Source organism: Chionomys nivalis, chromosome 24 (assembly GCF_950005125.1).
Source record: "Chionomys nivalis chromosome 24, mChiNiv1.1, whole genome shotgun sequence".
In the NCBI taxonomy this organism is placed as follows: Eukaryota; Metazoa; Chordata; class Mammalia; order Rodentia; family Cricetidae; genus Chionomys; species Chionomys nivalis.
The window spans coordinates 38,646,177-38,667,258 of NC_080109.1; the positions used below are offsets into that span (position 1 = coordinate 38,646,177).

Below are 21,082 nucleotides of genomic sequence, written 5' to 3' on the forward strand. Positions count from 1 at the left end.
CAGGCCTTTAGCCTGACACTTGCTAAGCTTGCCTCTTATGACTCATGAGTTAAAGCACTGTCTCCACAACAGTCTCCTGAGCTGACCTTTGTCTTTAACAATGCCCCAGATGTTATCCAGTTGATGCATTGAAGCTTCCGTGCGCAAACGCTGGCTCTTCCCCTACTGTGAGGTTTGGGATGATACTAGTCCATTTTGTATTACTGTCAGGAGGCAGACTAGCTTTATAAGGAAATGAGATTTACTTACCCTATTGTTTGGGGTCTGAAAACCCTAAAAGCATTGTACAGGTCCTGATAAGAGGCCCACGGAGGGCTCACAGGTGGCAGAGTGTGTGTATGAGGAAGTGACATGAAACAGAACACCAGAGAGGTTGAAATTCCTTAAGTCCTTCTGAGGATGGACCCTGATATTCCAATTTGCCTCATTTTTAAAGTTCTCACCATCATCCAATACCATGCAAAGGACCAATCATAACTCATGAGCCTCTGAGGCGGGTGTGTGTGTGTGTAGTGTGTTAGGAGATACAATGTCTTGAAACTTGGCAGTTTCTTAGTACCAAAGTCCCGGCTTCACGCTCTTGTTAGGTCTCCTCACTTGCTGTGTCCTCTCCTGTTCCCCTGAGTGGCTGCTGAGCATTGGCTGCTTCGTCAGGTCTTAGCAGAGCGATGGGTCATTGTGTTTAGACCTGGACTCTCCAGAGTCTCTGCAGAGATCCATGGCCGCACCCGTGGGACTTACTTCTCACCTTCTGGAAGCTGCCTGTGGTTTTTGCCCCTTTCCCCCTCACCCCAACAGAAACAACATTCACTTGTCTTTGTGCTCCCAATTCTCCCTGCTTTGGGGAAATCACTCTGGTTAATTCTGCTTTCTTTTCCCTGGCTTCTTTTCTCCAATCTTTCGATAGAACAGTACACAGAACAGCCTGTTTCCTTTCTATCCTGCTGTAGTTGGGTTCTGATCTTCAACTGAAGCATTTAAAAAACTTTTCTCTTTTCCCAGTCACCTCCGTGTCTCCCTTCAGGACTGAGGGCCTAAGACTACATCTGACTGAGTGACACTGCTGGTCACCAGAAGTGCCTGGCTTGTCAGGGAGAGCTGGGTGGCCGTTCTGAGATTATTTACACTCTAGGGAGATTTGAGAGTGTTTCTTGCCCTTCTTTCTTTGGCATCATTCTTTCTTGTCTTCTCTCTTTTCTGGCCATCTTTTAAGCTCATGCCCTTCCATCACTCAGTCATTAGTTACCTGCCTTTCCTCCGCTGCCATTTGGCCAGCCAGCCCACCTTCTTTCTCAGAAGATGCTCATCTTCATGGGTTCTCTATGTCCTTGTTTTGCTGTTCTAAGTGTACGCTTCCAAGGGAATAGCTTCCTGGAACTGGATTGGACCATCCAAGTCTGACCTTGGATTTTTTTTCAGGATTTCATAGGCCTCCCAGGTTCGGCATGCCATACTACACACGATAGCCTTTCTGTCAGCACTGTCCTTTCTTGTGAATTTTAGAAAGCCAGATTTTTTTTTTTTTTTTTTTTTTTTTTGGTTTTCTTTTAGGTCTTGTTACCTGAACTTCCCACCCAGCTCTGAAGTCCACTCTGCCTCCACCAACCCCGTTGTCATGGCTTATGCTCTGTGTTCCTCTAGGTACCTCCATGGTAAGCTTATCCTGTAGCTTGCTGGTTCATCTTCCTTCTTTGAAATGTATGGCTCTCACTCCTGGACTGTGCACTCCCTGTGATCTTTTTAAACATATGCACTGTTACCTGTGCCTTCAGCCCAAAGTCCCAAGCCCTGTAGTGTCGTTACAAGATGCTCATGACTGGGCCCCATGACCTTTTCAACCTTTTCTTTCTGCACCAAATTTGTATTCTCTACATAGCTATTGCTGGAATGTACCATGAGTTAGTGCCCATGTTCTTGTGTTCTCTACATGTATGTGTGTGTTTCTCTACTTCTATCCTTCCTTCTCTTTTTCCTGTTGTCGTCTCTGCAGTTAAAAATATCCCTTCATCTACCCATGCATTATTCCATTTATCGATCCATCCATCTGCCCATTTGCCCAGCTTCCATTTATCTGTCTGTCTCTGTCTCTTTACTAATCCAGCCACCCAAATACCTACCCACCCTCCGGTCCGTCTGTCCATTCATCCACCCACCCATCTGTCTGCTTTACCACCACTCACCTACCCATCTGCCCATCCATACATCCTTTGCACCCATCCTTCTGTCTGTCTATCCACCCATGTACCCATGTACCCACCCGCCCACATATCCACCCATCTGTCTATCTATCCATCAGTTTATCCATTCATCTACTGATCCTTCCGATACTAAGTACTTTCTATATTTGAGGACCAATATTCTTACATGATCAGTCCTGATCATACCTCTACCTCCAGATAAACCAAGCATCTCCACTAATTGTATGGTTTCTTAGACTTTTCTTAGCACTTCTCAAAACCTATCCTGCCTTCTGCCTGCACTCAGGTACCTCCTGTGCTGGTGAGCTCTTCCGGAGAAGAACCCTGTCTTTGCTCAGTTTGCTCTCACAAACAGAGCCTGACAACAGACACAGCACTGTTTGCTAAGGGAAGAGTTTTAGTGCTTGAACCCTGTCCTAGGAGCAGAGCAAAGGTCCTTAGTTAGTAGGAAGTCCCATTGTTCTCTCCCTCCAGGGGATGCTTCTAATCTTGAACCTACATCAGGAAGAGACACAATTGCCAGCCAGGGTCCGTGTAGATTGCCACATTTGTAGACCATCTTTTTCAATTTCCTCTTCTATCATGCCGAAATAGAGATGGAAGAACACCACAGCAGTCTACAGACAAGTGACCCCCTGGCCATGTGAAGTGAATCTTTGGTCCAGGTTTTGCTTTTGCTATAGCTCACTTTGTTTATTTACTTATTTTGAGGAAGGTGACTGGTGGGGAGGAGACAGAGGTTCTGGAATCATGGAAGAGAGGGGTTTTTTCTTTTCCTTTTTCTTTCTTTTTCCCCTCGAGACAGGGTTTTTCTGTAGCTTTAGAGCCTGTCCTGGAATTTGTTCTGTAGAGCAGGCTGGCCTCGAACTCACAGAGATCCACCAGCCTCTGCCTCCCTAGTGCTGGGATTAAAGGCGTGCGCCACCACCGCCTGACCAGGAGAGGGATTCTAGAACAGAAGACAGTCAGGTGGCATTCGAGTGTGGAGAGCCATGTTTTTGAGCTGAGTGTTTTGAGATTGCTATGAAGGGAACTGTAAATCCATGGTAGAAGCTATTAAAACAATATGATATTACAAAGATGAGTTGGCTTTCAGTATCAAATAATGAAAGGTGGGGAAGTAGACTTAGGACTCCTAAGACAAGTAAGGAGGAAAAAACAGAAATACTGAGTGCACAGCATGGCTGACTCATGTGACGGTGCAGAAAGGAATGGGGTGGACCCTGCATGTAACGGATCTGTGTTCTCTAACAGTCAGAAGATGTATGGTATGAAAGTAGATGGTGAAAGGAAATTGATACAATCATATTTGCTGGAACTGTCCAGTTATTTGATGGGAACTCACTCACTGCTGCTGAGGACTCCCTCCAATGGTGGCAGACATGCAATGCTTGACATGGGGTAGCTTGCCTGTGGGTGCCCCTCCTCAGATGAACAGAATATCAACAGTTAATAAGTCTTTGAACAGTTAGTGTTGAGCATACCCAGGGCCAAGGACCGAAAATCCTTGTGTAGGCAAGGGGACAGGTAGCTCACATCTGTCTTTAGCTTAGACTCCAGGTCTCCCAAGAGGGAGCACTGACCACCAAAGTTCAAGAATTGGCTTCATCTCTGTCTCTGGCTTGAACTTCCTTTTCCAAGAGGGATTCCTGTAGAACTCAGTGAAAATAATCCACAGGGTCAAGAGAATGGTCCTCCATCCGTCCGCAAGGATCGAGGTCCAGTTTCCTCTTGGCTTTAACTGGGGACCTGTGGACCACACAGTTTGTTAGCAGACTGTTTCATGGGCTGTGTTGTAATGATCTGTTGTTTTCTTTTCAGAAGGTAAGAGCAGCGTCTGCTGGAGCACTACCCAAAAGGAGGAATTCAAAGTTATTTTTAGGTAAAACAGTTACCAATCATGTGCATGCTATATTCTGTCTTTCTGTTTTGTTGTTTCTAGGGGCAGGGATGGGGATGCCGGGTTAAACACTATCTCTATTTGCCATTTCCCTAGCAGAAAAGAGTACTTAGAGCATGGGTTCGGATCCCAGGCATTGAAGCAGTTTTGACAGCTAGAGAGGAATTATAGTCCGCTTTTGGTTGCTTTCTGTGTGCCTCCTGTCTGTGTCTCTCTTTCTGTGTCTTGTTCTGTCCCTCACTATCTCTGTCTCTGTGTTGCCCTCTCCTCATCCTGTTCCATGTAGTTCAGTGGTTGAGTCTATTGCTCTCTACCTTATTTTTGGGGACAGGGTCTCTCATTGAACCTGGATCTCAGCAATTCAGTTAGATTGACTGTCAACTAGCCCCAGGACCCCTCATGTCTCTGCCTCCCACACAGGGATTATAACCACCTACACCTACACACAAATAAACGTACACACTGGGACATCCCAAAGGTATTAGCTATGGGGTTAGCTTACTAATTTTTAGCACCCATCTAGTTCTTGCCTGCAACAATGATTGGTAGTGTTGTTTGATGTTCTTGGTTAAGAAGAACTAGTCTTGCTTATGCAAATGATTGCTGATTTCTAAATCACATAACTAGCGTAAGATTTGTAAAAACATCTGAACACATTATTGTATACATGTGGATAAGTGTATGCATGCATGCATACCTCTATATTTGTGTATGTATATATATATATGTATATATGTATGTATGTATGTGCACTTATGTGGATGTAGGTACGTGTGTGTGTGTATGTATAATACACACACATGCACATATTTGACTGAAACCTGGCAGTGTCTAGGAGAACATACTACAGATTGCTTACAGTAGTAGCTCTTTTCTTAGGCTAAGAAGGGCCTGATTCTGGTTTTTTTTTTTTTTTTTTGCTTATCCTTATTTAAATTTTTTGTTTGTTGAAGCGATAATCTTGCTACGTGGCCCAGGCTGGCCTGGAATTCCTCCGCTCTTCCCGTCTCAGCCTCTTTAAGTAGTGGGACCACTGTGCGCATCACCACATTCCGCTAGCTTTTCTCTGCCACTGTAATGAAAAGAGACTGAGAGATGGGGGTGGCTCAGTTGGTCCTGTGGCCTGCCGTGCCCACACGAGAGCTTGAGTTTGGATCCTCAGCAACCACAACTACATAAATATCAGCATAAATATCAGGTGTGGTAGCACATGCATGCAGGGAGCGCAGAGAGGGTGGCTGATCCCTGGAGCACATTGTCCAGCCAGCCTAGCTGTTCCATTTCCCCCTCCCCCCGCCTCCCCAAATAAGGTTGAGAGTGATCAAGAAAGACACTCGATGTCAACCCCTGGCTTTCACCTTACATGTGCAAACATGTATGTTCACACACACGTGTGATGTACAGACACATAAACATACAATCACCACACACACAAAGAACAGACACATGAACTCTTTGAGAAGGGAAGCCATTGAAGCAGCCGTGAAACTAGCTGTGCTTCTACGCTTGGTCCTCAGCACTGTGTGCCACCCAGGGTGTCTTCCCTCCAGCTCCCCAGCTGTGGTTTTCTTCAGGAGAATCACCTCAAGATTCTTTGGAGTAGCTTTGCTTCACTGGCGACCTTCTCATTGGCTCAGCCCCACCTACCAATCAGACAGACCAAGCCCCCGGAGAATAGCCTAGAATGAGCTCCCGGGCTGAAAGGGTCAGGCGCATGGCCGTGCTTGAGTGATTCGTCTCCCAAGCGCCTGCGCTGTTATCTAGAAAGTGACTTTTTGTGAGTTAAAAGACCTCAGCAATGGATGTAGAAATCATTGCACAATTTGACCCTGTTGTTACTGTAGTTTCAGTTTCTTGAGACTCTCAAACTCACCGTAGTGGAGGCTGACCATGAGCTTCCTCTTCTACCACCTCCTTCACCTAAGTGTTAGGTTACTGGTGTGTGCCACCGTGGCCAGCTTTTTACATGCAAACAAAACATTTTCTATGCTTCCATGAAGGAGTTAGCTGACTTCTTTGCTTTCAACGACGGCTGTTGTAAGATGTTGAGGTTTTATTTTTCTAGCGATTGTTTTGATTGCCAAGGTTATTATCAAGGACCGGTTTTAGAAATGAAGGGGAAGGCAGCCTCGGAGGCCTCGCTGCTGCCTACGGCTGCATTTCAGTGGAACCTTTGCTACAAGCCGCTGTCTGCGCTTCCTCAGCAGCCCAGCATCTCAGGAAACGGAAGGCTTCTCCGCAGCTCACAGAGCACTGGATAGTTCCGTTCTTGTGCGGACCCAATGCAAGCATTCACAGCTGCTGCCAGTGTGTGATTGCAGTGGCTGTGCCGTGCCCAAAAGATGGCACTTCATAGCTCTTCTCTCTTCTTGCTCTTGTGTTCTTATCGCTTCGTCTTCTGCAGTGTTCCCCGAGCTCTGGTGAATATGGTGTAAATGTCTTGTTTAGGGCTGAGCTGTCCTCTGTATTTTCATTTCTATGTGTAGCCATGAATCTCTGCATCTTCACCATTCACCGAGAGTAGCCTTTGTCTATGGGTCTACACACACGTATTTAATAGTCAGCTTGTCTGTGTCAGGTTAGCTAAACAATAATATTCAGCTCCCCTGTATGGCCTATGGTATGCCTAACCATGCATGTGATATATATGGTTAGGCATATCATATACATATTTTAAACCAACTTTATAGGATCAGGCAAGGAGTCCCTCCTGTGGAATAGTCCTCTAATAGTCAGGTAGTGGTTAGTTACCTGTGTGACAGTAATACCCCTTTTGATGTTTTTGCTTGTCGAGAACAGCATCTTGGCATCCTGAAGCATCTTTAACAGATGTTGGTGTTCTGTGTAGTATGTGCTGTCAAAGAGGCTTCAGGTCACCAATACATGGGGGCTAGGATGAGGGAGGCAGATAATGCCTGTTCCCTTTCTCTGAGCTTAACTACATGTGAAGTCCCTGTCTTCTCCACACTCAGGAGACGTAGATGAGCCCTATATGACACCGTGATCTTTCTGAAGCTACGTCTGCTTTGCTTCAGAGTCGGACCGCCCTGGGGTGTGTGTGTGCGGAGGCTCCTCGTGTTATTTGTTAGGGATTTAGAGAAGGTGTTGAGAAGCATGGAGGTGTAGGCAGTCACCCATGGTGGCTCTAGAGCATCGTAGATCTGACCTGGGCTTCCTGAAGACCTTGTTCCGTGGAATCTACTTAACAGTCCAGAACTTGCCCAGAGTTAGATGCCTAGTAAATGCTAGCAGGCTTTTTTTTCCTTCATTTTATTCATTCAGGTCAGATAATATTTGAAGTAGCATTAAGTGAATGTGTTCTCTATAGGAAAGAAATAGGTAATACCTTGTGTGTATGGAGTCTATTCACAAAAGCCTGAGATTTATTCTCTGTTCCTTCAAACTGCTGCGTGTATAATATGTTCATAGTAGAGCAGCTTGGAGTGGAGCAGCTCATCTGAAACCTTGGCTTCCTGCAAACTTCCTTCATTTGCAGTGTTTGTGCATGGGAATGATGCAGAGCTGCCTTTGCCTTGAGAGTCCCCTGCTATTGTTTTCATTGTGATGCAGAATAAATGTTTCCATACTTCTGCTATAGTACTGAGCTATGTTTCTGATTGAACATTTTTGTTATAGATGGTAGAGCCTCAATCATTCATGACACAGTGTCTTAGTGACGGTTTCTATTGCTGTCAAGAGGCACCATGACCACAGCAATTCACAAAGGAAAACATTTCATTGGGTGGCTACAGCTCAGAGGTTTATTCCATTATTATCATGGTAGGACATGGTGCATGTAAGCAGACGTGGTGCTGGAGAAGGAGCTGAGAATTCTATATCTTGATCTGCAGGCAACAGGAAGTGAGCTGAGACATTGGGTGTGGCCTGAGCATATATGAGACCTCAAAGCTGGCTTCCACAGTGACACATTTCCTCCAATAAGGCCACACCCAGTCCAACAAGGACACCTTCTGATAGTACTATTCCCTTTGGGGGCATTTTCTTTCAAACCCCCACAGATAGGCTACAGTCAGAGGCAGGTACACTATTTTTTTTTTAAATGTGTATGAAGCAAAGGAATTTTGTGTTTTATCTTAGGTCCCAACATTTGCAAATATTTGAAAAGAAAGAGAAGACAAAAGAATCTGGAATTTTGTACACTTCTGGTCTCTTTTGTTTGAATTATTCCCTTTATGTTTCTTGTATTGTTTCATAAACTGCCGGTCTCCACCTTGTTAAGTTAGTAATCTCTGGTCACGTTGGCGGTCATTATTTTGGTGTTTCTGAATCTTAGGATTTAGAGTCTTTTATTATGTTTGGGTTATGTTTTGCTGTGTCTTATATTTTACTTAAAAGGGCCCTGCTTTTGAGAGTGAAAAGCAGAGCTACGCATGAAAGTAGGCAAACGTTGATAGGATTTAGATACTTGGTTCTCAGACGCCTGCTGTCACCCAGTCATTCTCTTCTGGCCACTGAGTCTGTTTGTTTGTGTGACTCTGCGTGTGAATGGAACATCACTTGACTTTTTTGTCACCATAGTCCCAAACATATAAACACAAACATGACCTGGGCCACTGACATCCCTGTGAGGGCAAGGCTGCGCTGTCCATGTAAATATTATGACCAAACATCTCCTTGGGCAGTCACCTTACCTTTACCAGAGAGGAGCCAAGCACAGAGGGTGGCCCGGCAGAGGGTTGGCCAGAAGCCTGTTGTACTTACAGAGAATTCGCTAGGCCCTAGGACAACAGGACTGCTCACATAATGGGTTCCTTCTGTCTTTAGAGATTTCAACCACTGTTCGAGGTGGGAGAACAGAGAGAAGAAGAGGCAATGAGGGAGATGGGGTGGATTTCTAAACAACAGCCACTGCTTACTGGAGACCTACCTTGTGCTGGGTCTCTTCTCTGCCACGTCTCATCTCTCTCCTCTGTAAGAGGAGTGCTTCCCTTTCCACGCTGAACATGATGGAAGTGCAAAGGTTAGAGTCTGTGACTTGTTTAAAGTTACAGTAAATGTGTGGACCAGCATCAAAGTCAGCTTCACCACTCTCAGGGTGCTTCTGGACAGGGGAAATGGCTCAGTTAATAAAGGGCTTGCTCTACAAGCCCGGAGACCCAGATTGGTCCCCAGACCCCGCCATCCCCATGGGTGTGGTGATATATGCTTGTAATCCTGGGAAGGCCGAAACAGGCAGATTTCTCGGGCTCACTGGTCAGCTGATCTCACTGAATCAGTGAGCTTCATGCTAGTGAGAGACCTTCTCTCAAAATACAAGATAGATGACTCCTGAGGAATGATACCTTCACACACACACACACACACAGACACAGACACACACAGACACACAGAGAAAGAGATACAGACACACGCAGGCATGTGCACATACACAATTTGTTTCCTTGGTTCTGATGAAATTATGGCCCTAAACTCTTAGTGGAAACATCTGTTTCTTTAAAGCCTATACATTTGGTTTTTAGCATGTATGCCCATTCTGTGAGGCTTTATGATGTGACCCAGTCATTGATAAAAAAATATGCACCTTTTAGGAAAGATGGCAGGGTCTGTGTCTTCTGGTGTGGGGCAGCAGGATGGTCCTTTCTGTCAGGGTTGGATCCTGTGTGTTAAGCCTGTGGATTCCCTATGAGGGTCGCACTGGTTCAGACCTCCCTTTCCTCACTTCTTTTCTTTGTTTTTATTCTCTCCTCAGATCTGGATATGGATGATGATTTAAATAGTGATGATTATGAATATGAAGACGAAGCCAAACTTGTTATATTCCCAGACCACTATGAAATAGCCCTTCCAAACATCGAGGAGTTGCCAGCCCTGGTCAGTGAGCCTACACATGGCTGTGTGTTTTGTGAGTGTGTGTGTGTACATGTGGCTTTATGTCAAGTGTGTGAGTGTGCACGTGGCTGTGTGTCAAGTATGTGTGTGCGAGTGTGCACATGACTGTGTCAAGTTGTGTGAGTGTGCATGTAGCTCTATGTCAGGTGTGTGTGTTTGAGCGTGCACTTGGCTGTGTGTCAAATGTGTGTTTGAGTGTGCACATGACTATATGTCCTCTGTGTGTGTGTATGTGTGTGGTGGGGTGGGGAAGGCCGGTCCAGAAGAAGAGGATAAAATGGAGCAAAAGCTGGGTGTGGGGGGCACATGATTGTGATCCCAGCACTAAGGATGCTGAGGCAGGAGAATTGTGACATTGAGGCTAGCCTGGGCTAAATAGTTCAAGGCCACTCAGGGCCTCATAATGAGACCTGTCTCAAAAAACAAAGCAAAATAGAACCCCCAAATAAATAAATAAAAACAGTGTGAACAGGAGCATCTGTCTCCTCTGAGGTCTCACAGAGTGGCCTTTCCTTATTGCTGCCCGACCCCCATCTCTGTTGGGTTTTCTTTGCCCATGGGGCTGGGCTCCTCTAGGCTGGGCTGGCTCTTGTGTCTGTTGCTGGGATTGTCAAAGACTGCAGTCACAGCTGCTGGGACAGCTGGAGAGGGACTGTTTTGGTTGGAGGTGGCGGTGTGTTTGTCAGGTTTTCACGCTGCCTTTCCGTGTAAGATTTTGTTTGAAGACTGGAAGAGTTTGCCTGCTGGGACAGCAGCAGCAGCACAGTTATAAAAAGAACCAACTGCTCTCACAGCCTGGCCTGGGGAGCATGGGGAAGACACACACTCACCTCAGCTTTGCTCCTTCGAGAACCAAGATGACTCAGATTTTTGGCAGTGAGCTCACCCTACCCCCGCTCCCTTCCTTTTTCTTGCATCTTCTCGGAGTCAGTTTCAGGGAAAGGTCTTGCTTTTCCTGGAGAAACCGGGTGCTGGGCTGGTGGCGGGGTGGGGAAGCTGCCTATTGCATTTGATTCTAGAGTCCTCAGATAGGTCACAGGACTGCTGTGGCCCATGATGTCCTTCTTGCTTCTCCCTCGCTTCCTGTGTGGCTTCCAACACTCTGTCCACCTTCTGAACGAATACCTCTGTTTCCTATAGCTTGGTTCCAGAGGGCAGTGGGGCAAGGTGGGTTAATTTAGACATGCCAGTTCATTTCCCCCCTTAGGACTCTGCCAGAGCCAAAGCCAGACCTGGGGGTCCCAGAACCTTCTAATGGACCCTAACCAGCATGAACTATCTGCTCAGTTACTCCTGATGTTTGTATTTAGCTTTTCTGTGTTCAGAGGGACTAGGTTTCTAACATAACCTATTTTCTTCTGATCTATCACATAGCTAAATTTAAGACCGTAGAAGTCAGAGCGCCGTGCATCTGTTGGCTGCAGCCCTCCCACTTACTAAATGTAAGGCATCCTTTTCCATATGAGGTGTTCAGTGAGGCTTGTGGAAATGAAATTATTGTTGCTTTCTCGGATTTCCCGTGTTGACTCATGGCTGTTACCAGGAATAAAATACATTAGTGGATAAAATGGTCTTGACCTGAAGTGCACCAACGCTTGCGTCTCTAAGGCTGAAAGCGCTTTTATTTTTATTTTATGTGCATTGGTGTTTTGCCTGCATGTATGTATGAAGGTGTCAGATCCCCTGGAACTGGAGTTACATAGTTGTGAGCTTCCATGTGCGTTCTGGGGATTGAACTGGAGTCCTTAACTCCGAGCCATCTCTTCAACTCCAACGCTGAGAGTTTTTATTGCTCCAGCTCAATATAATCCTGGTTTTACTGTGGGAAGGAAAGCAAAGAAGCATATTGTGATTATGTGAAGGTTTCTGTGTGAAAAATGTAAATATGAAGAAAAAGCTTCAAACCAGGCCCAGTGAGTGATGCTTGTAATCCAGCACCAGGGAGCTGAAACAGGAGGATGGCTAGGAGTTCAGTACTGCAGAGTAAGAGCCTGTCTCAAACAAACAAAAACAAACAAACAAACAAGCAACGAAAACCAAACCAAAATAAAACAAAAAAACCCACCAAACCAAACCAAAACTCAAAAGACAAACAAAGACCCATTCCCCATACACTACTGTTGAAACATTCTTGTATTCAGAGAGTAAACTGAAAGATGTAAGGACACGCCCTACAAATCCCAAGCCAGCACGATTCATCAAAATCTTTAGTAACAGTCTTTGAGGATACTTTAAAATGAAAATTTGGATAAAATGTCTTTTTAAGAAACGGTTTCAAAAATGAAAAACGAAAGAACTCTGAAATCAAGCTACTTGAGAAGAAACCTCAACGCCGGTTTGCAACCCTGGTACTAGTCGTGGACTTTAGCTACACCCAAGAGTTTAGTCCGTTTTTAGTATTTGAGGACTTCCTTTTGAACTTTTACATAAAAAGAAAATGCTTACGTCTCTTGGGTGTGTCACCATCTGTGGTGACACAGATGAGCATTTTGAGTTACTCTGAGTCCCATCAGAGAGGCAGATGACCTCTGAGTGGATGGGCTCACAGTGGGGACCCCAGAGTCTGGCATCTGGAGCTCCGATAGTGAGGTGTTTGTCCTGCTCAACAGCTCTGGGTGGAGCAGGCTGCCCCGAGCTTGCTGATTGCCACAGTGGACCCCATCATAGCTGACTCCAGCCCAACCATGAGGTCCCTGGGTGTGCTGGAAGAAAGACTACTGTTTGAAATTTGCCACACTCAGCTAACACAGATGTTAGAACATCAGGAGTGTAGACAGAAGTGACTGAAAGTAACAGTCAAGCAACGAGGAAGGACCGGAGCTTGAATACGTGGCCTCTCAAGGGTAATTATTGTGAGGTAATTAATTTTAAGAATGATTGTGTTTAGCAGGTGTCTAGCAAAATTTCTTAATTTTGCCTTTCCGTTCCTAATTACTTGATATATAAAAACATAATCTTAGGGCTAGGGTGTGGCTCGCTGGCAGAGTGTTGATTGCACTGTGCAATGGCCTTTTCTTTTGTTCTGCTCTGAGACAGGTCCATGCCCCATAGCCTAGGCTGTGTGCCATCTCAGTCCTCATGACTCCTGGCTTGTGTTCTGGGATTCAGATCTATCCTCTCCAACACGTGACATCTTACTGATGAAAGCATCCAGAATCCTTTGTGATGTATGAAAATGCGCTGTGTTTGGGTACCCAGAGTTACCTGACATGGCCAACCTTTTTATCTCTGGCTTGATCCCCTCCCTAACTCGAGGTACCCACCAGACTACTAAACTTAATGGGACTAACTTTGTAATGTTCCATGCGTGAGTGAGAACACGTGGTACCCATCTTTCTGTGCCTGGCTGATTTCACTCAACATAATGGTCTTCAGTTTTATCTGTGCTGTTGCAAATGGTGGGATACACAGCGTTCTGTTGTGTGTAGGCCTCATGCTGTCTCCAGCCAGCAGTTGATGACACTTAGTGTGTCCTCTTTTCTTGCCTGTTGTGACCAGCACTGTGACAAATATAGGGACCATACTGAATTTCTTAAAATTGAACAACCAATTCTCAGGGGCTGGTTTGAGCCAGTTCCAGGGAAGCACTGGATTTGAGGCCTCTGAGAGTAGAGGTGGAGTCCAGGTCTCCTCACTTCAATCCAGCATCAACTCAAGGGGAATGGACTCGGTGTAGGTATAGGATCATCAGCCTGACCTCAGCCATGACCCATGAAAAGGATGATTTTGGAAGACGCTAGGCCGGAGTTTTATGGCAGCCCCAGGGACCTGAGGAAATTTTGTTGGCTGTCGCCTGAAAAGAAATTCAAAGAAAAGAAGTTTTATCTGACTCTTGAATGTCAAAAGCCCTGTCAGTGATGTGTGTGTGGTGTGTGTGGGAAGTGCCTAGCAGGGTGGAGCATGACCCAGGCAGCTGCTGCTGGGGGCGGGAAGCTGCATTGAGGATATTGGCTGCCGGGGTGCGGTGCTAAGGCTGTCAGGTCCAGGCATGGACTCTGCCAGGTGGTGGGAGATGCACTGTGATGATTGACAGCATGGCTCACGGTAGGGTGTATATATGACGGATGAGTAGGGGTGCCCATGTTGAAGGTCTAACTATCCACGCATACCTGTGCTCACAGGACTAAGCTTTCTGAGACCCCAAAGAATGTGATTGGCCTTTTTCACTCTGCATACATTTTCCAGAATTCACACTGCATCTTATATTGGAGTCCTGTTTCTTTTTATTACCAAATAAATTTCCGTTTTGGTTTTTCATTCTATTGATCATTGCTAGGCATTTGGGCAGCTTTCGTTTTGTAACCAAAACAGCTTTGTAACAGCTCTGTCTTACTCTGTCCTCTTGTCACTACATTTTCCTGTCCCCTGGATGTATCTCCAGCTGTTCATCTGCTGCATCCTGCGGCCACCGTTTGATCATTGGAAGAATGGCTGGACTGTTTTCAAAGTGGCTATGCTGTGACTTTCCAGCAGAACTTACGTTTTACACGAGCTAGGGATTAGCTTGCAGCCTTAGACGCGCGTGTTGAGAGAAAGCAGAGGGCCCCCAGTGGGCGCCACACATCTGCTTGTGAGTGGACCCATGGAGCACAGAGACACCCAGACATGTCCTCTGCCAGCCTCACGTCTGTGTCAGACTAAGAAGAGCTGGGCTGTGTGCGTTCCGTTCAAGTGCCCTTGACCCCGTACCGCGTGAGTTGAGGATATTGGATATCTTGGTACATTAGGAGGAAACACAGCCCTCGGGCAGATTCTGGGCGTTCCTCTTCATAACTTGCTCCCTCACCCTTTTCACCCCACTTGCTAAGTGATAGGGATTATTCCGTGTGAATGCTAAGCTTGAGCTGATGAGTGGAATTTTCTTCCGTGTTCTCATGTCATCGGCAGTACCCCAAGCTCCATGCCTGGGTCAAACCTAGGTAGATTGGGGGAAATGGACCTCACTGTGGTGATTGAATTTCCACAGTGAGGCTGCTGCATTTCTAAATAAGCTTCTGTGTTTGCTTCTGGAAGCTGAGTTTTCAGTACCTGGCTTTGTCTCCTAGGTAACGATCGCTTGTGATGCAGTGCTTAGCTCAAAGTCGCCCTACAGGAAGCAGGACCCCGACACGTGGGAAAATGAACTGCCGGTATCGAAGTACGCCAACAACCTCGCCCAGCTGGACAACGGGGTCAGGGTTCCTCCCAGGTGAGAGTCTGCCAGCGAAATGGAACTTTAGCCGCCCCCCCCCCAAACTGGTCAAAGCAACTACTGATTTTCTACCTTTTCTCTGAATTAGCAGTATTATGTTTTCAGAGCAGATGCCTTTTAAAACAAGTCCAATAAAAACTAAAAATTGTTAATAGAAACAAGTCAGGCTCTGAAAGACAAAATCCATTTTTCTCTCATATATGTACTTAGATTTAAAGCTATTTAAGTGTTTACATACATATACACATATGTACATATATGTTGTGTATGTACAGGTCATGAAACTTGGAAGGGGATCATGATGGCAGGAAGAGGTCTTAAGTGATAGAGTAGAAGAGGACAATGGAACACATATGATATGAAAACACAGGGGGAGAAGTGTGGGCATGGGGGCTGTGGAGGAAGACTTGTGAGAGCTGCGATGACCCACATGAGTATCCTAATGAGACCCACCATTTTGTATGCTAACTTTAAAAATCATTCTACAAAAGAAAGAAAAAAGAAACAACATAGATAAAAACTTCTTTCTGGATATTCCTGGACCTTTGCAGCCAGTGCCGGGCTGTCAGGCCTAAGCCTAAGCCCAGGCCCTGTCCTGCAGCGAGGCTGGTGTTTGCACACCCGTGCAGCTCTGCACAGGGACCTTGCGGTTGGCAACACCGCCTCCGCAGTGTGGGGGATGGTCGGACATGCCAGTTGAAGCCGTTGTCCTCTGGGACCTCACGCTGGCGGTAGAGGGGTGGATCAACACTCAGTCTCCTGCTGCCTTGGGGAAGACTTAGCCCCTACAGTTTCTCATTAGGCCTGGGCTCCAAGTCTCTGTGGTGGTCACTTGGTGATAAATCTTGTGCTGGCTTCTACTCTTTCTTTTCTTCCCCATTCTGCTGGGATCAGCTGCACACATCCAGATCTATGTGTCAGAGTTCATTCTAGGGGATCTGACTTGAAACAATGCTAGGTTGTCTCCAGGAGGCAGTAGGCCAGATGCTCTTTGGGATGCAGGAATATCCCTGAAGGCAGATCTTCTCCGAGGGAAAGAGCAGATGGTGCTTAGGAATATGTCCAGTTTCAGTGACCTGTGACCACACTGCTGTCTATTGTAGTTTTGGAGAAGTCACATCACTTCTGGGCCTCCTTTCCTCCCTCTGTAGAAAGAAGGATGGTGACACTAACCCTGAGCAGAATTTTCTAGAATTAGATGGACTTTCTGCTAGTTATGTGACCCGTAACTGACATTTAGCATTCGGTTTGGGTCACTTACTTTCTTAATTTAGAATTGGGATAGGTATGTCAGTCATCTTTTATAGCAAATGCCTGAGCTAGATCAGCCGTTAATGGAGGAGCGTTGGCCTTCGCTAGTGGTTTTGGAGGCATCACTCATGGTTAGCTGGCTCATGGCATCACTTGTGGTTGCTTTTAGTCAGTGATGGTACAGGTACCGTGGGGAACCTGTTCTGGGATGTTTAGCTCACGGTGGGATGAAAGGAGAGAGAAGAGGGGTCCCGAGCTCTAATGTTTGGATGAAAGGAGAGAGAAGAGGGGGTCCTGAGCTCTAATGTTCCCTTTGAAAGTGTTTCCCAGTGGGTGCTGAAGAGGTGGCTCAGCGGTTAAGAGCACTTGCTGCTCTTGTAGAGGGCCCAGGTTTGGTTCCCAGAACCCACATGGAAACTTAAAACTGTCTGTAACTCCAGTTCTAGGGGATCCTGTGCCCTCTTCTGTCTTCCACTGGCACCGCGCACATACACAGTGCACTTGCATACATGCAGGCAAAACACCTGTACACATAATAAAAGTAAATAAAACTTAAAAATAAAAAGTACACTCAATCCAACTTTCTCTTCAGCTATACTTCTTTAAAAAGTCTTATCAAGGTATATTAATTATACATAATAATGTTTATTTTATTAATAACCAACAATAATTTAATGTTTATTTTAATGATGTTTAATTTTTAATGCATAATAAGGTTTCATGTTTCATTATTGTTTTAGTTAGTTCTTTTTCTGTGGTAAAACACCATGACCAAAAGTGGCTTGTGGAAGAAAGGGTTTATTTCAGCTTATCCTTCCAGTTAACAGTTCACTGAGGAAAGTCAGGGCAGGAACCCAAGCAAGGCTGGAACCTGGATGCGGTAAGGGAGCAGAGACCATGGGGGATGCTGCTTACTGGCTTGCTCCTCAAGTCTTGTCCAGCCTCCTTTCTTATACACTCCAGGACCAGGGATAGTACCACCTGCAGTGAGTTAGGCCCTCCCACATCAGACATTAATCAAGAAAACACCTTCCATGTTTGCCCGCAGACCAATGTATGGAGGCATTTTTTTTTTTTTTTTTGTTTTGTTTTGTTTTTCGAGACAGGGTTTCTCTGTGGTTTTGGAGCCTGTCCTGGAACTAGCTCTTGTAGACCAGGCTGGCCTCGAACTCCCAGAGATCCGCCTGCCTCTGCCTCCCAAGTGCTGGGATTAAAGGCGTGCGCCACCACTGCCTGGCTGGAGGCATTTTTTTTTTTAACTGAAGTTCTCTCTTCCAATAAAACTGTGTCAGTTGACATAAAGACTAGCTACACGGTTATGATGTCTTCATACATGTGTGTAACACATATGTGTAACTGGTTTGCTCATGTTCACTCCTGTATCTCTCTCTCACCCTCCTACCATTCCTGCGGATCCCCCTCCTCTTCTAGACCAGTCCCTTCTGCTTTAATTCCTTCTCTTTTGGGACTCCATGAGTTTAATCAAGGCTGTTTAGAGGATCATGGGTGAAGGGTTATTTATGGAAGCGAGGGAACCTCACCAATGAGTACGCCACTGAAGAAAACGGCTTTCCATTCCCGAGCAACCAATAATTGCTTATAAGTTCTCAGGGCGGGGCAGGCCTCACAAACACCTTCCTACCGAATGCGGGAATGGGTCCAATCTTGTCACAGCCACTATGACGTCAAAAGTGCATCGGCTGTGTCATGCCCAGTGGACCGTGTCCCACAACGCTGCACCTCTCATCCTTTTGCAGTTTCTGAGCCCTAGAGGGGGTGAGGTAGAAGTCCCAGGTATGGCCGAGCATCCAACAGTCCCTTGTTTTCAGCATGTGGGCTGGTTTTTAGTCTCCATAGTCCCTGCTGCCCTCTGCAACGAGAAGCCTCTTTGACCAGAGCTGACTGTACCGATATCCCCAGGCATAAATACCTAGACAGCTGTTTCACAGGTACATCATGTTCGCTCCCAAACTATGCTGGTCTTCCTGGAATAGGCCCAAGTTGGACTATTGCATAGTTTTAACCCACATCAGTTTTACCATGTATGGGTAATGCTTTGTAAATGTCTTGCACATGGGATCCTCCATGTTTGTACCCTGTTCAGGAGCCACTGTCCAGCAAGTGGCAGTCTGGAGGACATGGCCTCTTTCTTGCCTTTGTAAAATGTGCCAGTTTTCTAAAGAGCCATGCGGGAGGCACTGGATGGATGGTCCCTTGCTCTGGATGGGGAGCAGTAATATCCTGGGGTGAGAACCCAGGGAAGTGCTGCCAGTAGGAGGCGCTATTCATTTTTAGTCAGTGTTTTCCTGATGTGCTAGCTCTTCTGACCGGTCTCTCTCGTGACTTTTCAGCGGCTGGAAGTGTGCCCGATGCGACCTGCGGGAAAACCTCTGGCTGAATCTGACCGACGGCTCTGTTCTGTGTGGGAAGTGGTTTTTCGACAGCGCAGGGGGCAATGGCCATGCTCTGGAACATTTCAGAGACATGGGCTATCCTCTGGCTGTGAAGCTGGGCACCATCACGCCTGATGGGGCAGGTGAGTGTGACTTTGTATGACTGGTGTCTCACATTAATCAGCCCAGGCCTGAGACCGGGGTTTTGCCTCTTATTAATTGTGGTATGAGCACTTGAGATTCCTCATCTTGGGACATTGATGGAGCTTTTCTTGTGTTTATTCATCAGTTTAAAGCATTTAGCCCAGTGACACGCAGGAAGATGTGAGTAACAATAGCACTGTTGTTATCTCATGGCCACGGGACCCAAGCAGGAAATAGATCTAGGAAGAGGATGGGCATAGCTACTCCTCTATTAAGATGGCAGGAGGCAACCCTAGAATTCATTGTGGACATTTTAGTACCATTTAGGGAAAAATGACATTATGAGAAACCAGTGGGATTGGAGAGGTATGTGGCTCAGTGGTAAAGATGCTGCTACCAAGCCCGACAGCTTGATTATGGAACAGTTTGATTCCCGGGACTCGCATGGTGGAAGGAGAGACAACTCCCACATGTTGTTCTCTGATCTCCATATGTTTTCTGTGCCACGCAAGTGCGTGTGCGTATGTGCACACGAATGCATGTGTACACGCACACAAACTAGATATAGATAGATGATATATAGGTAGGTAGATAGATAGGAAGAAATGTGAAAATAAATCAGACAAGTGAAGTTTCCTGTGCTATGAGCCCCAGCAATGATGATTCTCATATCTTCAGAGGGTTCAGCTTGCTGCATGCACAACCAGCCATGCTTTCTCTCTGCTCTCAAGCCATCTTCTGTACCTTTCAACCACATCTGTGCACCTCATTCATTCCTCCCGCCATTTTGCGATGGAAAAGGGAAGTAATACCAGGTCAAGACACAACACTGAACAGTGGTCACGAGGACCTGTCTTCTTGTTGTCATGGAAACAATTTTTGATCTCATATCTAGAGCAGCCCCCAACCCTAGTGTCTCCATCTCTTCAACTTTGGTGTCTGTTCCTTCTCTGCTTTAAGTTGTGATGATGACCGTAGAAGACTAAAGACACCCATCTTCTCTCTTTCCTCTTGTAATGACCTGTGATGGACTTAGCCTGCCTCAGAGTTGATTGGTCAAAGTCTTCCTATTCAGGGTTGGTCTTCAGGTCTCACCATTGTTCTCCTATGAGCTTAGTTTCCGTTCATTTTACAGTTGAGAGCTAGCAGTTAGGTCTTGTTAGGATTCTTTGGTTTCACGTTTTGAAGAATTTTGCTGCTTTCAGATTTCATGGAATTATTATTATTATTGGTGTTTTGAGATAGTCTCACTGTACATCTGGAAGCCCTCAGATTCACTGTGTAGTTTAGGCTGGCCTCAGACTTGCCATTCTCATCAAGGAATTACTTGAACTCATTAAAGATAAGTGCTTGCAAGGGTGTGAGTTGCAGGTGCGAAACATTTTCCAGCCAAGCGAATGCTTTGTAAATCAAGTCTCATTCTGAGCATTCTGGGATTTAAAGAGGAATTCAGGCTCTGCACTGGAGGTCAGCACTGCAAGAATACTGACAGGTGATGGCCAGCACTAACAGTGCTGCTTGATGGGTAATGAAGACCCAATAATGGGGGTACCTGATGCAGAAAGCCATTTCTGTGTCATTTTGGGGGTTACAGAAAGGTTTGCAGTGCAGGAATTCATGATGGCTTGGATGAGAAATGTCTCCCGTAGGATCATGAATGGAAACACTTGTCCTCTGATGCTGGCACTGTTTTCCGGGAGGTTATGGAACTTTTAGAACATGAAGTCTTGCGAGAGGAAGTATGTCATTGGCGGTGGGCTTTGAGAGTTTATATAGCCTTGCAGGCCACTCTTAGCTTCTCCTTTTAGGCTGAGGTGTGATCTCTCGGTTTTCTGGTCTGCACACCTGTTGCCACATCTCCCCACCATTATAGATTAGCCCTCTGGAACCATAAGTCCAAATAAACTCTTCCTTCTATAAGTTGTCTTGGTCATGGTATTTTGTCATTACTAATTAAAGCAATTACTACAAGAAGAGAACATTGCAGTTTAGATTTTCCTATGTTCTGTGCCATCTTGGGCAGTGTTTTATAGAGCCATGTCTTAGGACTGCGATGAAACACCATGACCAAAAGCACATTGTTTATCATTGAAGGAAGTCAGAACAGGAACTCAAAACAGTACAGGAACCTGGAGGCAGGAGCTGATTCAGAGGC

The 21,082-nt window shown here is 45.9% G+C and overlaps 1 protein-coding gene across 2 annotated transcripts in view; it reads left to right on the forward strand.

Annotated features, from left to right (window-relative positions):
• Usp13 (ubiquitin specific peptidase 13) overlaps positions 1 to 21,082 on the forward strand; it is a 113,310-nt gene that overhangs the window by 25,357 nt on the left and 66,871 nt on the right. For both annotated transcript variants that reach the window (XM_057756900.1, XM_057756901.1), the window contains 4 exons: positions 4,020 to 4,080; positions 9,809 to 9,930; positions 14,994 to 15,136; positions 18,742 to 18,926. In XM_057756900.1, coding sequence (XP_057612883.1) covers positions 4,020 to 4,080; positions 9,809 to 9,930; positions 14,994 to 15,136; positions 18,742 to 18,926 — 511 coding nt within the window. The remainder of the gene's footprint in view (positions 1 to 4,019; positions 4,081 to 9,808; positions 9,931 to 14,993; positions 15,137 to 18,741; positions 18,927 to 21,082) is intronic.